At 40.5% G+C, this 16,247-nt stretch overlaps 1 protein-coding gene across 1 annotated transcript in view; it reads right to left on the minus strand.

Annotated features, from left to right (window-relative positions):
• LOC139735952 (uncharacterized) overlaps positions 1-16,247 on the minus strand; it is a gene marked incomplete at its 3' end in the record, with an annotated part of 140,507 nt that overhangs the window by 34,245 nt on the left and 90,015 nt on the right. Inside the window, exon 3 of the mRNA XM_071646705.1 lies at positions 5,517-5,628. Within this exon, the coding sequence (XP_071502806.1) occupies positions 5,517-5,628 (112 nt within the window). The remainder of the gene's footprint in view (positions 1-5,516; positions 5,629-16,247) is intronic.

Here is a 16,247-nt window from a genome sequence, read left to right on the forward strand (position 1 = left end):
CCGGCAAAAGGTGGGCAACACCACAAGGAATTTGGGTCAGACATATCACATATCATACAGTAGATGATCTACTTGCCACTCTGCTCCTCCTTGTTTGCTTCATACGAGATAATAAATCCTTTCGCAGGAACCGTACGAGTATCCTCTCATTGTTGTAAAAATAATCAAACGGAAGCACACTGACAGCACGGCGAAATATATCAGGAGTCACTTCATCATTGGAAGGAAAACCACAGGGTGTTGGCATTTGGGTGCGAATGGGCAACCCTTCAGAAACAAAGACGCCAGACTAAATGAATCCTGTGTCAAGGTTACGACGATATTTGTGGTAGCAACACAGGTTCTCCTCCAGTCTGGTGTCCTCCGCGAAGTCTGACCGAAATTCCTGAGGAGATCAAGATCCACCACCCTCCTCCGTTCGCTCACAAAATGGGCGCCGCCTCAAAAAGGAAAAATTGTCTGCGCTCTTGCGAACAACAGCAGGCAGATATCATCAAATTGGGGGGTGAAAAAGAAGGGGCCATTATGTCCAGCAAAGAGGAAGGAAAGTAGCAATCACAAGAAAAAAAATAGCTTGTTTTTTTTTTTCTCTCTCTTAGTGTATCAGGTCAAGTTAATCCATGTTCCCCCTAATGAAGCACCAAGGTTGTAGTAACAGATCAAATTCGCATAAAAAAAATCTGAACGAAAGGCGAGGGGAGTTACGTGGTAGCTGCACCGGCCAGGGATACACAGGCAACTGAATGGCTAGAAGAGCTCCCTGTCCACAGATGCAGCATCACACAGAAATACTGGTCAAGCTCTGGCTACCGAACACAATTGACAGGGTTACCAAAAAAAGAAATACGAAGAGGGAGACAGAAAAAGAGACGGAGAAATGGTGAGAGAGAAACAAACAGAGAGTAGAAATGAGTCAGGTTCCCGCCTTTATTCACACATCGACCATGCTGGCAACCGCATGAAAGAAGTCCTCCAATCAGGTCCCTCTGTCCAGGTCACATGGTCAGTTTGCCATTTTTTTTTCTCTCTTGCTACTAATCATCATCAACAAGGCTTTGACCTGAGAGGGCCTTGAGTTGGCCTTGCGCTCCAATGGACAGCCAGGCCACGGCTGGCCTTGCCTGCTCAAATAAAGTCTTGTCCAGGGACACAAACAAAGCCAGCCCCACTGACCAACCGGATGGTCGGACACAGCCACGGCACCCGGTGGCCAGTTGCAGTTGCTGCCTGGAGAGCAGGCCAATGTCCAGTCTCCTCTCAAACTACGGGTGCCAGACAATGGGAAAGTAAAGAATATTTATGAGACATAGGCAACGCACACAAGCGTATGCACGTGCATGTCTGCATATTAGATGAACTGACCACTGGGCAGTATAGCACAGTACACACTATATCTAGCCATCTACGCTCATTGGTAACTAACCAGCATATCCATTGGTCTTATTCTGCAAATTACAGACCCCTTCCCAAATATCATCAGGATATTGTTTTACTTACAGATTCTTGTCCAAAATTATCAATGAACATTGAACATAACCAGTAGATCAAGAATGTGCTGAAGTTCCAACTGGCTTGTATCGAACACTTCCTGCGACTTGGGGTCACTTAGGAAATGGTCTTAACGCCACTTTCTGGAGATGAAAAGGGGGCTCGCCGGCAAGACTAGCCCTTGCTGACCAATGTTAGTTGCGGTCACCTGGCAGTGAAGACCTGGGAATCACGTCCATCCTTGACCATTCCAGTCTTGATGGATTCAAGGCTTGTGTATGTTAGCCACAGCAAACACTCTTGTCACAGATCAAACTGACCTTTGCTGACCTTCCCCTCCTTATTGGTCATCTGTCTTTGGCCTCAGAAGGTTCAAGCCACTGGACGTTAATGGCAGAAGTAGAAGGAAGTCAGTGACAAAGAAACAATAACAAACAAACTATGTTTGCAAATGATGATCTACTTCTTTTCAATGCAGGGAGGACATGAGATATGATGAATGCACACTATCATCAGGTGATCTCATTTTATTATTGAAGATAATGGTACTGTCTTTCTTTTACACATAAAAACCTGACCTCTAAGGCATTTCTTTTAGTCACACAGGAGCAACAAAACATTCCTGCTGTGCACGGACATCTACGGAATGCTTTCTATTCTCCTCCCACGCCCCCCAGGTACACCTTTTGATATTCAAACAAAAAAGTGGTGCTGCGTTCATGATACACTGATCTAATTTCTCTGGAGCCCACAAATCCATCAGTCACCACTCTGGAACGGTGGTCAGAAGCCTAGCCCTCAACAAATGCAAACGAAATATCCAGACTAGTGTCCAATGACCCTGGACGACATTGTCAGACAGGGTCCTACAAAACCCAGTCTGGACCAGTAGTGTATACAACACCTGATTTCATAGCAGAGGGTCTATCCATCACCTGGTTCAAGTAGATGGATTGCTTCTGAAATATTGACAAAATAGACATTGTACTACAGCTGATGCCACATTGAGATGAGCACAGATCTTTGGGATAAGAGATTGTAGGAACCCGACTTGTCCCTTCTCCATTTTGAGTTGACATCTTGGACAGATGTTTGGTCGTTAAAACCTTGCAGAATTTCCATTGCTAACATTACATCTCAATAGAAATTAAACACATAGGCCCAAATTCATGAAGGTGGTACAATTGAAACCATAGTTTAAACCATGGACAATTTGTATGGAGTGCCAAGTGTCGCATGGCTTATTTCACTACGAAATCAGCCATTTCATCAATGAAATGGTCACTTCGTCGATGAAATGACTGATTTTGTAACCAAATAGGCCATGCGACACTTGGTGCTCCATACAAATTGTCCATGGTTTCAATTGTATCACCTTCATGAATTTGGGCCAGAGGTTGTTCTGAATAGCCACGTGTGGGGATTCATTTCCAATGGTTACATTGTACCTCAAGGAAAAATGTTTTATGTCAATACCTCCAAATAAGTGAAACTCAACTGCGTGGGTGACAAATTTACAACATCTTTCCAGGCATGTCTGTAGGGGCGTATCACATGATGAGCATTGGCCTGTTTGTTTGTTTGTTTGTTTGTTTTTAAGGTATCTTCATACTTCATTTTGTGTTCTCTGGCAACCAGGAGAAATATAGTCCAGTTGGTGAATTGGGGTAAAGTGTTGCAAGACTACAAAAATAAAAAAAAAGGGTCCAGCATTTCCCATCAGCCTAGATATGATTATCAAGCATTCAAACAAGAATCATTGTCATCTTAAACTAGGTATAGGATCCCACATGTGTATCTGCCTTCTTCTGGCCACATTCAAAATCCTTTGAACATCCAGGTAATCGCAAATGCACCGTGTTCTGTACGTATCATATTTTGGTCTCCAACACTATTCAGGGGCTGTAATATTTTGAGATCAAAATTCAAATGTGACCAAACTTCTTATTAAAGGTAAAACATAGCTCTGAAAGGGGCTCAATTCGAAAGGGGCTCAATTCATCTTCTACCATCTGGAATTTGCTTGTATTTATCAAAACTGGTTGAGCTACCACAATTTGCCTGGACAATGAGTTGTTTTAGAGTATTTTGAGATCAGAGGTGTAGAATAATTTTGATCATAGTACAAGACTTTTATTCCAAAAAGGTTCTCCCCATTCAGCATTATGGGTACAAATAGGTTGAACCTTATGTGATTATCGATCCCGCCCAAACAGCAGAATTTCCAACGAATCTGCATGTGATTCATACTCAAGCTGTCTATTGATGGACGCTATTATGACCCAATTTGTAATCTATTATAAAACACTTTGTTGCAACCACGTTCAGACATGTTCTTTGATTTCAATACTGTCTACATCCCTTTTGGCCAATATTTTGCATTTTTGCAATTACCCAATTGCAATTCTGCTATCACGGCATCATTTCATACATTTCTTTGGAATATACGTCACATGCCAATCATAATCCTGAAGAAGATTCGGAAGCAGCGAGGCTAATAAAAAATGAGTATTGTCAGCGTGCAAGTGTAGAGAAGATAACAGTATCCTCAAAAGTTAACAAACATTGGATTCTTGTGTGTAGTGGCATGTAGGTGATTTGCACAAGTGAATAAATCCTGTCTTTTCATCGTATGCTGCAGTGACACGACATTTGCTCCACCGACAATTGCTGCGGTCTTATTTTCTCCAAGGACTTGTAAGGGTTAGGGTTGAGATAGGGTTTTAGGTTTAGTTTGATGTGAGGATTAGGATTAGGGTTAGCATTATGCCTGTTGGTAGGTTTTATGTTTGGCTTAGCTTGCACATACATCACGGGAGTAATTGTCGCAGGAGCAAATGTTACAGAACTGTATGCTACACACCCTGACATTAAGTTTTGAGAATTTTCAAACTCACACGGCCATCCTGTTTTTAGCTATTGTAGCTTGCAGGCCAACTCCAGGCTGCTACAAATATCAAACTATCATGCTTGGGTAAGGGGGAAAAAAATTGATCAGAGATAACTCTGCAATCCATCACGCTATTTAAGCGTTATGCAATATGGTTTGTGATGAGGGTTGCATAGATCAAACGTTATTAATCAACGCTTGCTGCCAGCGGTCACTCTTTGTACAAGACAAGACTCTCTGGTCACTCGTTTGCTGGACAAAACTCATTAAAGGTTGTAGCCCTCGTAGGCAGAAAACGGGAGATGGGGGGGGGGGGGGGGGCTCCAAAGAGAAATCGGGTCATTCCATATCTGCCGATGACTCATCTAATCTTATATGCAAACCATTGCAGGAGAAGCAGTCGATGTACGGCAGGGGATGGCTTCAGATATACAAAGATAAAGGGAAAGATGGCACACAGCGAAATTGAAGGCACAGTTCAAATTTGCCATTGTTCTAAAAGCAATCCTACCATACCATATTACTGCATTGCATAAATCATGCATTGGGATGATCATAGTTTAAGTGCATTTCTTCATGAACTACAATGCTTTTTTTTTTTTAAACATGAAATGCATGAAATCTTAACGCATAATAACGGTCTTCAGCTGCAAGAAGCTTAAATTCAAGTGTGCATGTACATGTATTCAATTATTTAGACCTGTATATTATTAATGTGCAGTGAATGTGTATTTGTAAGTGAATAAATAAATATACATTAAGCATGAAAAGTTGCCCTCATGAACAGGTTAATGAATACATAAATAAATCAAAATTGAAATTGATATCCCATTGGTTCTAAAGCAGGGAATGTGGAATCACAAGAGGAATTTTCCATGGGGACCGTGGGGGACCAAAGTTTAGCAACGAAGGGTGGCACCACAGCCATTCACCATCATTGGGAACTGGTTCTATATCTACACAACGTCACATAGCCCACAACGGTTGCTACACTATGATGCTAACACCCGATTCCAACCCACTGTCCGAAGCCTTGTGCAGGGATATCTTGTTTGGAACCAGCATTCATATAGGCTACAAGGGTATAACAAAAGACAGTGATATCATCTCTTCTGTACTATAACGATCCCCATCTTACCAGTTGACGAAGGAGCTTTTTCCAGCCGAATGGTTGCCGATCAGAAGCACGGTGATCTTCTTCCGTGGGGCTAGGAGACGAAGGCCAAGCTTCTCCCCAACTTTTTTTAATCCTGAAGAGGAGAGAGAAAACATGACAAAAAAGGTTGTATAAACTTTCAGATCTGTATACACTGAATTCATGGTATATCTCTGTTCTCATATTTTTTCATTTTTCTATTTTCATTTTGAATCAATTTGTCATGAAAAGAAATAGCAGAAGAATACAGTAGATAGTAGATTTGATAGTCAATGAAGTCCAGTGTTTTGATAAAATATTTCCCAAAACTCAAAAAGATTGCCTTACAATAATCAGTCAAATATGACTAAAAAATCTCAGCTCTATATCAATGATTCTCATCACTATATTTATCATCATGCAAAAGTAGTTTGACTGACCCCCTTAGAAGGACCATATCAAAATGGTAATTTGTATTGCAAGAGTGAGAGAACGTTAAAGATTAAATGGCTTGTCATATTTCAACTGATTTGTGTGTGTGTGTGTGTGTGTGTGTGTGTGTATGTGTGTGTTAATGGGATCTAGAAATCTGATCTTTTTTTTTGCTTTAAACTGCAGATTTTATTACATTGTAGATTCACTTTGATTCATATTTGAATGAGGATTTCATCTCAAAGGCAAACCACCAGCTAGAGACTGATCTTTCCCTTTAACTCAGCAAAGGTTGGCATTACACTACCAACACTATTCGCGATGCTTTGACAGTGAAAACGCCATCCTTTACTTGTGGTTTCGTTGTGATTTAGTCGTGCAAAAGTCGTGCTTTTGCACTTACATATTGTCCCCGTGGTTTTGCCGTGATTGCGTTGTGATTAGGTGGTGAACGAGTTGTGAAAATGTGCTGGAATCGATGTGATATTACCGTGGATTAGTAGTTGTTACGTCGTGAAAAAGTCGTGCTTTTCGGGCAGAACAGTCACCGACATCCTGCCTCGCCCCCTCGCCAGCTAGAGTGACTCTTTTGTTATGCAGCGTGAAAATCGAACAAAAGACACATGCTATTCATGGTGATAATCCGCCGATTGTTACATCGGCTTTTGTCCGCAGCTCTTGGGCTCCAAAACCACGACTTTTTCACTACTAGTTCACGGCCGAAGAACGATCAAATCATGCTGTTTCAGTGCTTCTGGAGCGTTGCAAAGTTTGATAATCCGCTGATAATCTTGGTTCCAGCACCTTGTTTATCCATTTCGATACAACAAACGAAGCTCCACTTGCATTGTTCATGTCGTTTGTAACAGTATAGTATGGTTTCGTCGATCGACGCGAGCACCTAGAATAGCATGAAAAGACATGCAACGAAGCATGTGTATTCGTCTTCGTAAATCCCTGCGTTCGCTACCACATTAATTACGACAAATCGCATGCGTGTTTATGTACGTTACCATGCAGGTTCTTCAATGCGTTATATCGCGGCAGGCGCGTACCACGTGTCGTGTTTACCAAGACCATAAATTAAAGAAGTGCAAGATGCCTGAGCGGGACGTGAGACATGTCGTTTAATATTCATTCAGCTTCTAATTTTATCGTATCGTCCTTATTTCTACATCGGTATTGAAAGCCTAAAACAAACAAAATTGTATTAAAAGCAATCATCCAATTTTACTATTATTTAAGCACCTTACGGAGCCGAATGTTGCCGTTAATCATTTTCAAATGTAAAAGCAAAGAACCGACATTCATTTTAGCATCTTACGGAGCTGAATATTATCCTTAGGCCCTATTCATTTCCGAACGTGAAAGTAAACATCCGCTATTTATGTTAGCACCTAACTGAGCCGATAGATACCGTTAATCATTTCCAAATGTAAAAACAACAATGTGTTATTTATTTTAGCATCGTACGGAGCAGAATATTACCGTTATTCATTTCCAGATTTAAGAGTCAACATCCAACATTTATTTCATTATCGCATGGAGCCGAATGCTATTGCTGTCCACTTCCGAAAGTGAAATGAATAATGTGACAATTGTTTAGCATCGTATATACGGAGCCGAATGTTACTGTTTTCATTTTTGAACGTCAAAGCAGACATCAGACATTATTTTCCCATGCAACGCAACTGAATGTTACTGTTATTCATTTCGAAATGCTATAGCAAAATACTGACATTTATTTTAGCATCGTATGTTGCAGAATGTTACTGCTATTCACTTCCAAACGAATGTAGGCCTAAAAGCAATCATCTGATATTTATTTTGGCATCTTCCGGAGCGAATGTTATTGCTCTTTACTTTCGAAAGTAAAAGCAAACACCCGACATTTATTTAATCATTGTACGGAGTTGAATATTATTGGTATGCATTTCCGAACGTTAAAGGGATCTTTCGATATTTATTCTAGCATCTTCCGGAGCTGAATGTTATTGCTATTTACTTTCGAACGTAGAAGCAAGCATCCGGCATTTATTTTATCATCATACGGAGTTTAATATTATTGTCATTCATTTCCGAACGTCAAAGGGATCATTCGACATTTACTTTAGCTTCTTCCGGAGCTGAATGTTATTGCTATTTACTTTCGAACGTATAAAAGCAAACATCCGGCATCTATTTCATCATCGTATCCGGAGTTGAATATCATTCTTATTTATTTCCGAACGGCAACGCAAACATTCAACATTTATTTCAGCATCTTCCGAAGCCGAATGTTAAGAATCCTTTTCATTTCCGAACGCAAAATCAAATATCTGACATTAATGTTAGCACCGTACGGGGCCGAATCTTACCGTTATTCATTTCAAAAAGTATAAGCAAACATCCAACATTTGTTTTAGTATCATACGGAGTCGAATATTCCCGTTATTCATTTCCAAAGTTAAAAGCAAACATCTGACATTTTTTTTTTTTTTTAGCATCTTACGGAGCTGATTGTTACCGCTGTTCATTTTCAAAAGTATAGGCAAACATCCGACTTTTTTTAGTGGCCCGATCGGGCCACCAAAATCTTAATTTCTGAAATTTTAGGGGCCCGACGTGTGTTTTTGGTGGCCCCGGGCCACCGTTAGTGTCGAGCCCTATGACGTTGAAATTTTTTTTTAATGCTTTTGATGATGATAATGATGGATCGAGGGCGCTTGTGATAATGATGAAGACGAGGTGTTACGATAATGACAGTGATATATTCGGCCCCTGACAGCGTGCAAATGCGGACGAAACTTCCACGCAGAGCAGTGGCAAACTGAAAGTCTCTTGCAATTTCTCTTTCAGATATAGAACCTTGTTGATAACACAGCCTACAGACAGAACAATTTCCGTAGTTTAAATCATGAAGCTTAAAACGCTGATATGGATATTCTCTTAAAGAAAATTATATATCTGCTCAAGAATCAGAAGTGCTAAGAAGTTGCCGCTCATTTCATCCAATCATTTTATCGAGCGGGATATCGTGAACTATGTCATAATTATGTACAGTATAATACGCAGGGCGAGTGATTGTGTCTTGGCCCGTTCAAAATATGACGGAGTATTGTTACAAACAACATATACGACATATACTGCACGCGGAAATAACTAAGCGGCACTCGTTATTCTGATTATAGCAACATTCCGTATCATTAACAGCAATATTACGATTCAGTGCAAGGTAAATTATCGTAATTACGGCATCATGAATTCCGTTATCAACAATAATGCAATTCTGTCCTTAACAAAATTTGATAGAATTAATACGGGATAATCTTCATGTATATTCTTTGTGGATAGATCAGATTTTAAGTGCCCATGCATGTCCAGTCAAGTAATTTTCATTTGTATTCACGAATTCACAGTTTACGTCGATATAAAACAAATTTTCAATCGGTTGTAATGAAAACAATACGAGGCAAGAATTTCATTTATTGATATTTTCGAGTAATATAAACAACATGATCATGACAATGCAAAACCCATACGATCTCACGTTTTACCGAATTGCATGTAATAAACTGCTTACGAGATTAAAGGGAGTTAAATTTTGAACTGTGAAATTACTCTGAATACTACTTCGAGGATTTGGTGATCAACAGTAAATAACTGTTAGTCGTTTTCTGACGACGAAGTGCACTATAATGTCCATGTTACCTTCTACATCGAACCAGGGAGGTGGAAAAGATCCATCTCCAAACCGACCCATTATATCGGCACAGCTCGGTCATCGTTGGTCATGCATGCGCAGCTCAGCGACTCAATGCCGTTCCACCTTTTGATATCATCATCAAGCACAAAAGCTTCCAGCCGCAAGGAGTTAATGAATATCCGGGTCATTGTTAAACAACCTACGATGGGGCAGGGAGCACCTTGGCTTTTATGTCAAGAAACAGTTTGTATACGTTTGTAAAATTAAATGCAAACAAAATAGAAAAAAAGAACATCAGGCTTTACAAATCGGGGTTGGCCCCTATATGATTATCTATGAACAGTTCTTTTTATTAGTGACCCGACTGATGTGACCTCTATGGTAAGAGCTTAATTTAAGAGAGTACCTATGGTAATTGTTACTTATCTACGCGGTTTTTTATTCATATAGCGTAAGCAACATCTGGCGGAAACTCCATGTAACGATTGCATTTTTTTTTTTTTTTGGGGGGGGGGGGGGGGGGGGGGTTAATCATACCCTCGTATGGAACAGTGTCCAAAGATACATGTAACAGGTATAGGCACTATATCCATATTTACGTGTGCGGGAGGGGAAGAGCACGTAATCGAGGGAGAGCTGGAGCATAATAGAGAGCACAGAGCTTGTGACAGACCATCACGGGTGCATTTGTATTTTTAGATATGATATTCAACACCATTTTTATGGAATTCATCATGTACACATTTTTTTTAAAGAAAATGTAAGAAATTTAATACTCTGGGACAGTGGGCATGGCTATAAAATCGTGATTTTTCTGTCACCTCGTGAGTCCCGTGCGCGTCTGTCACTGTGTAAGAACTTTATAGATGATGATTAAAGGTGCGAGGAAAGTTTGTATCGAGATCTGAATTTCAACGATCTAATTCACACTTTGTTACAATATTTTTATTCTTTTTCAACAAAAAAAAAACAAGAAAAAGAAAATGTGTACTGATCGATCGGGGAACAATGAGAATGGCTACAACCATCTTCTGATGGACGTGTGCGTCTTTCACTGTAACCAACTTTATGTGAGTGAAGAGAAGTCTATACTAGTAATGTGTGGAGAAGGGGGTGTCCCCCTCTCACACGGGGGAGCTTTTGCATTTTTAGAAATGAAATACAACAATCTGGTATAGACACTTGGTGGAATATTTGAAATATTTTCTAACGATGTTTAATATTCTGAAGAGGTTGGCAGGAAGCCTACAATGTCTTCTTATACACGCATACAAATTAGCAGGTTACAAAACTCGGGAGATTTGTAATCCGCTAGCAAACTTTTTCGCACGTAAGAAAGACACAAGACACAAATATTGGCGCGAACAGCATGCTAAACCCAAGAAATCTTGCTGCCCCGCGGTGACTTGTGAACGGTCGACCAAACTGCGTTCTTGTTTTTTATTCCATCATTAAAAAGAACGTTTCAACGGCATACGCTCCACACCACTGTGAGGCACAAGAACGATAGTTTTAACTTTATCGATTTATCGATAAGCAATTAGCAGGTTACATTTGTTCTTATTAATGGTTTTAAAAAAGAAATATTACTCAGTTGCCTTGGAAATTCCCGAAATTATTGTCTGAGTATAGAGCAAGTTCGAAGGTTCACGACGAACGAACGCTCTCAGGCATGCATGCATCATGATTAACATGTGAAGCACATGAAATAAACCTACTCGACGGTTATTACATTTCAGACTTCGAAGAAAGAAATGGCAGAAGAATACACGCCCTGTCTAGTAGTATGCGCGCATTCCTTACGTGCCAAACATGATAAACAAGACACACCGCAAGTTCATGAACTTTAGTTTCTGAGGGCCGTGGGAAAGGCAATGAATTAATATTCGAGAAATTATAGCTTCAAGTTAAGAATGTATTAAACTACAATGTACAATATTAAACGAACGCTAACAGTATTCTGATTGTTTGTTTCCCACCCCCCTCTCTCTCCCTCTTTCTCTTTGTGCCTGACAAGAGAAACGAATACATGTAAGTTTGTACTAGTATTCCATCGACTCATGAGAGAAAGTATACTTCGGAAATATATAGGCCTACAGACCCCATATTGGAAGTGAATAAAAAGGCTGTGCTGAAATTCTTATCCATGCAGGCATAATCAGTGTGAATACTAGTCATCTTTTAATTGATTTGTGATCGACACTTGTACCCGTCGCGTCGATCTTGTCCGGTCTTCTCATCCATGTGGAAGGAGTTTAAGGTTCACGCCAGTGCCGTATATAAAGAGAGTCTGGCCAACTGCTAATTTGGACGCCATGTCGTTACCGCGCGTATTACACGTAACAGGGTTAGCGTGTACGCTCAGACGTAACAAAATAACCAAGCCAAAGGGGTCGTAAACACAGAGTTCTGTGGTCGTAAACAGTGGGCACTGCATTATGAGCGCACTTTAGTAACGACATGGCGCCTGTAGATCATGGGACCAGCTTTTGACCAATCACAGGCTTCAAAACACATAAGCCAAAAAGCGAGATGGCCACTCTCTTTATACGGCCCTGCATGGTTCACGCCAGAGTATCAGGTGCACGCATCACTTTGTACAAGTGCTCTGCGCACCTGCACTGACCGCTCACTGGTAGTGCGGACGCACGTGGATGCATGGCAACGCATTACTCTCATGGACTCGTGTTAGCTACAATGTATGTAGTGTGGCGTGGTAGGGTACATTGATAGAGGTTTACTCGAATGTAGTTTGTGACAGTCATTCGGATTCCGCCACACGGCATGGGAGAAATGAGATGTTTATCTGAATTTTAAATACCCTCATGACAAAATACGAACGATCACGCTTCCTACATAATTTAAATGTTGATAACTCTCGCTGTACATCAACATTTATCAAGTGGCATAACTATACACAGCCCAGTCGTAGTAAAAATCACATTCGTGCGCTTCTATACTCTTTGGTAAAAACACGGCGTCCGATCGGGCTAACATGCCAATGACCTTGATCAGGGCTCCACACTAACTTTCTGGTGGCCCGAAAAAAAAAATCAAGAAAAACTTAAGAAAAACTACATCGGTCCTACTACAAAGAAAAACAAATATCAAATATTACTGAAGTGCGTCATGTCGAAAATAAATGAATAGAACATTCAATCATCTTACTGTTATTCTGAGTTCTAAGATTTAGCAAATAGGCTTATAGATTATTATGAATGTTATTGCAATTTACTTTCGAACATAAAAGCAAACATCAGACATTTAGTTTATGGGTGCTGTTCGTTATTCCGATGGTTTGCTATTCCGAAGGTTCGTTAATCCAAAACACACAAAGTCTCCCTAGGATGATACCTAGAGGTTCGTTAATCCGAAAATGAAAACGGGTTCTTTAATCTGGACATTAATTGTGGCGTTATTCCGAAGGTTCGTTATTCCGAAGAATAGTTAATCAGAAAATGAAATTCGGAACAACGCCGGGAACCTTGGGAATAACGAATCTTCGTACCGAAGAGCCTTCAACGAACCTTCGGAATAACGAGCTGTAATCTATTTAATCATCGTACGGAGTTGAATATTATTGTTATTCATTTCCAAACGTCAAAGGGATCATTCGACATTTCTTTTAGCATCTTCCGGAGCTGAATGTTATTGCTATTTAATTTCGAACGGAAAAGCAAACATCCGGCATATATTTTATCATCGTACGGAGTTGAATACTATATTGTTATTCATTCCGTACGTCAAAGCAATTAAACATGAAACGTTAATTTTACCATCGAATGCATCTAAATGTTACTGTTATTCATTTCGAAATTTAAAAGCAAACATCCGAAAGTTATCTTAGCTTCGTACGGAGCAGAATATTACTGCTATTCACTTTCCAACGTAAAAGCAATCATCATGACATTATTTTTATTTTAACATCTTCCGGAGCCGAATGTTATTGCTATCTACTTTCGAAAGTAAAAGCAAGCATCCGACATTTTAATCATCGTACGGAGTTGAATATTATTGTTTTTCATCTCCGAACGTGAAAGTAATCATTCGACATTTACTTTAGCATCATCAGGAGCTGAATGTTATTGTTATTTACTTTCGAACGTAAAGGCAAATATTATATCCGGCATTTATTTTATCATCGTACGGAGTTGAAAGTTATCATTATCCCTTACCGAAAGTCAAAGCAACCATTCGACATTATTTTATTTCAGCATCTTCCGGAGCCGAATGTTATCCTTATTCATTTCCGAACGCAAAATCAAATACTAGTATCTGACATTAATTTCAGCACCGTACGGAGCTGAATCTTACCGTTATTCATTTTCAAAAGTATGAGCAAAGATCCGACATTCATTTTTGTATCATACGGAGTCGAATATTACCGTTATTCATTGCCAAAATTGAAAGCAAACATCTGACATTTATTTCAGCATCTTCCGGAGCTGAATGTTATTGTTATTGACTTTCGAACGTAAAAGCAAATATCCGGCATTTATTTTGTCATCGTACGGAGTTGAAAATTATTGTTATTTATTTCCGAAAGTCAAAGCAAATATTCGACATTATTTTATTTCAGCATCTTCCGGAGCCGAATGTTATCTTTATTCATTTCCGAACGCAAAATCAAATACTAGTATCTGACGTTAATTTCAGCACCGTACGGAGCTGAATCTTACCGTTATTCATTTCCAAAAGTACAATGTATGAGCAAAGATCCGACATTCATTATTGTATCATACGGAGTCGAATATTACCGTTATTCATTGCCAAAAATAAAGCAAACATCTGACATTAATTTTAGCATCTTACGGAGCCGATTGTTACCGCTGTTCATTTCCAAAAGTAAAGGCAAACATCCGACCTTTTTTGGTGGCCCGATCGGGCCATCAAAATCTTCATTTCTGAAATTTTGGACCACCGGGCCACCGTTAGTGTCGAGCCCTGCCTTTGATACATCGGAATATTCGGAAAGTCATTTTCAGTACCATTGATGTTCTAGACATTTTCGTTACGGCGACAGGAACGGATTACAAACTCCATCGAAGTGAAATTTGGAGTGGAAATCGATGCAGATTAAGGGAGAGTATACAGATGTTTTGAGTGAGGCAGGGTGTTTACTGTTTCTCCGATTTTACTGAGTTCACGCTTTACGTTGACATTGCGTTCACGGAGGTCTTATAAAACGTTTTTACGTAAAATACAAATGATTTTGTTGCACATTTTACCATGTAATTTGCGACGGAAAATAAGCGATCGATTAGATGCATGTTTTCAGAATATACCTAGAGTCTGATCATGCACTTTCGCTAAAGTTTATATCTTTTTTTTTTTTTCCGTCCTCACTGTGTGCACTTCGCAGTCGAAGCGATTATCGTGTGCCCGGGCGGCAAAGCGCGATGAACTGAGGGAATTCAAACAATGTAGTAATCTAACGGTAAGCCATGGTAGTAATCTAATCCACGCGACTATAGAAATTTGCGGACGGCTTGCTGCGCTATAACAAAAGCTTTCGAGAGTCCGATCAAGACACTCTCGCCAGAACTGTGCTTTTGTTCCGATTGTTACATTTTCTAAAGAGGGCGAACAAAGATCTATTAACATGACAAAGGGGCTACCTCATTATCTACCTCATCGATTTCACAGCGATATCACAATAAAACCACGACTTTTTCACGACGAAAGCACAACCATAGGACGACTAAATCACGGTGTAAGGACGGCGTTTTCACTGTCAAAGCATCGCGAATAGTGTTGGTAGTGTTAGAGGTTGATGGGTGTTAGACTTCATATACAGGTGAAAGATGGACAACGACAAAGAGCCAGCATGACAAGTAAGTTTGAAATAAAGAAGAGTAACAAGCAATCAAGCTGGTTGGAAAGGCTAACCATCAATCTCACATCATTAACAACAGGCAGCCTGCGATATCCCAGTTCCCAACTCGATTGTCCCGCCCTTTGGGCCTGACAAAAAATTTGGTGACGACGCTTTTCAAATTGTTGCTGGCAGGAGTACACGGGCTGGCTGACCGATCATGCTATATGGCAAGTCTTGTTGCCTCCGCCACAAGGGAGGGTAACTCTCCACGTGTGAACGCTAGCTGCCCTGTACTCTGCAGAGGCAGGGACGGACAAGAAAAAGCCAGTTCTGTCCAGATCCGTTTACTCCGCCATCTAGCATTTCCCCTCTCCCTCTCTCTCTCTCCCTCTAACCACCACCTACACTGGCCCGCTGCTGCTATAGCTCCCTCTTTTGCACACGCATCGCTCGCTCGCAGACGGGATTTGACCTCATTTGAGTGAACTTCAGGTCATCTGTTGGCTGTGGCTGTATGGCCCGCGTATGGCCCACACAAAGCTATGGTGGCTTCAAAGCACAGAAAAACAAAGAACAAACTGGAGCGTGTGCATGCCCTCCTGTTACTGGATGACTGGGTCAAGGACTTCGAGGAAAAAAAGGGTGGGGTGATGATATTGGGCAAGTGTAGGTCCAATAGAGCACCAAAAGCCACCCCAAGGGTGTTTACTATATGGATTGAGGTCGGCTGAAATTCCGGTGGCTTGGGTGATTCATTAAAGGTAGGGGATACCTTTTACAGACCTCCCAAAATGCAGCA

The sequence above is a fragment of the Diadema antillarum genome, unplaced genomic scaffold, assembly GCF_040938485.1.
Source record: "Diadema antillarum isolate AM-2024a unplaced genomic scaffold, OU_Dant_1.0 seq00000613_RagTag, whole genome shotgun sequence".
Lineage (NCBI taxonomy): Eukaryota > Metazoa > Echinodermata > Echinoidea > Diadematoida > Diadematidae > Diadema > Diadema antillarum.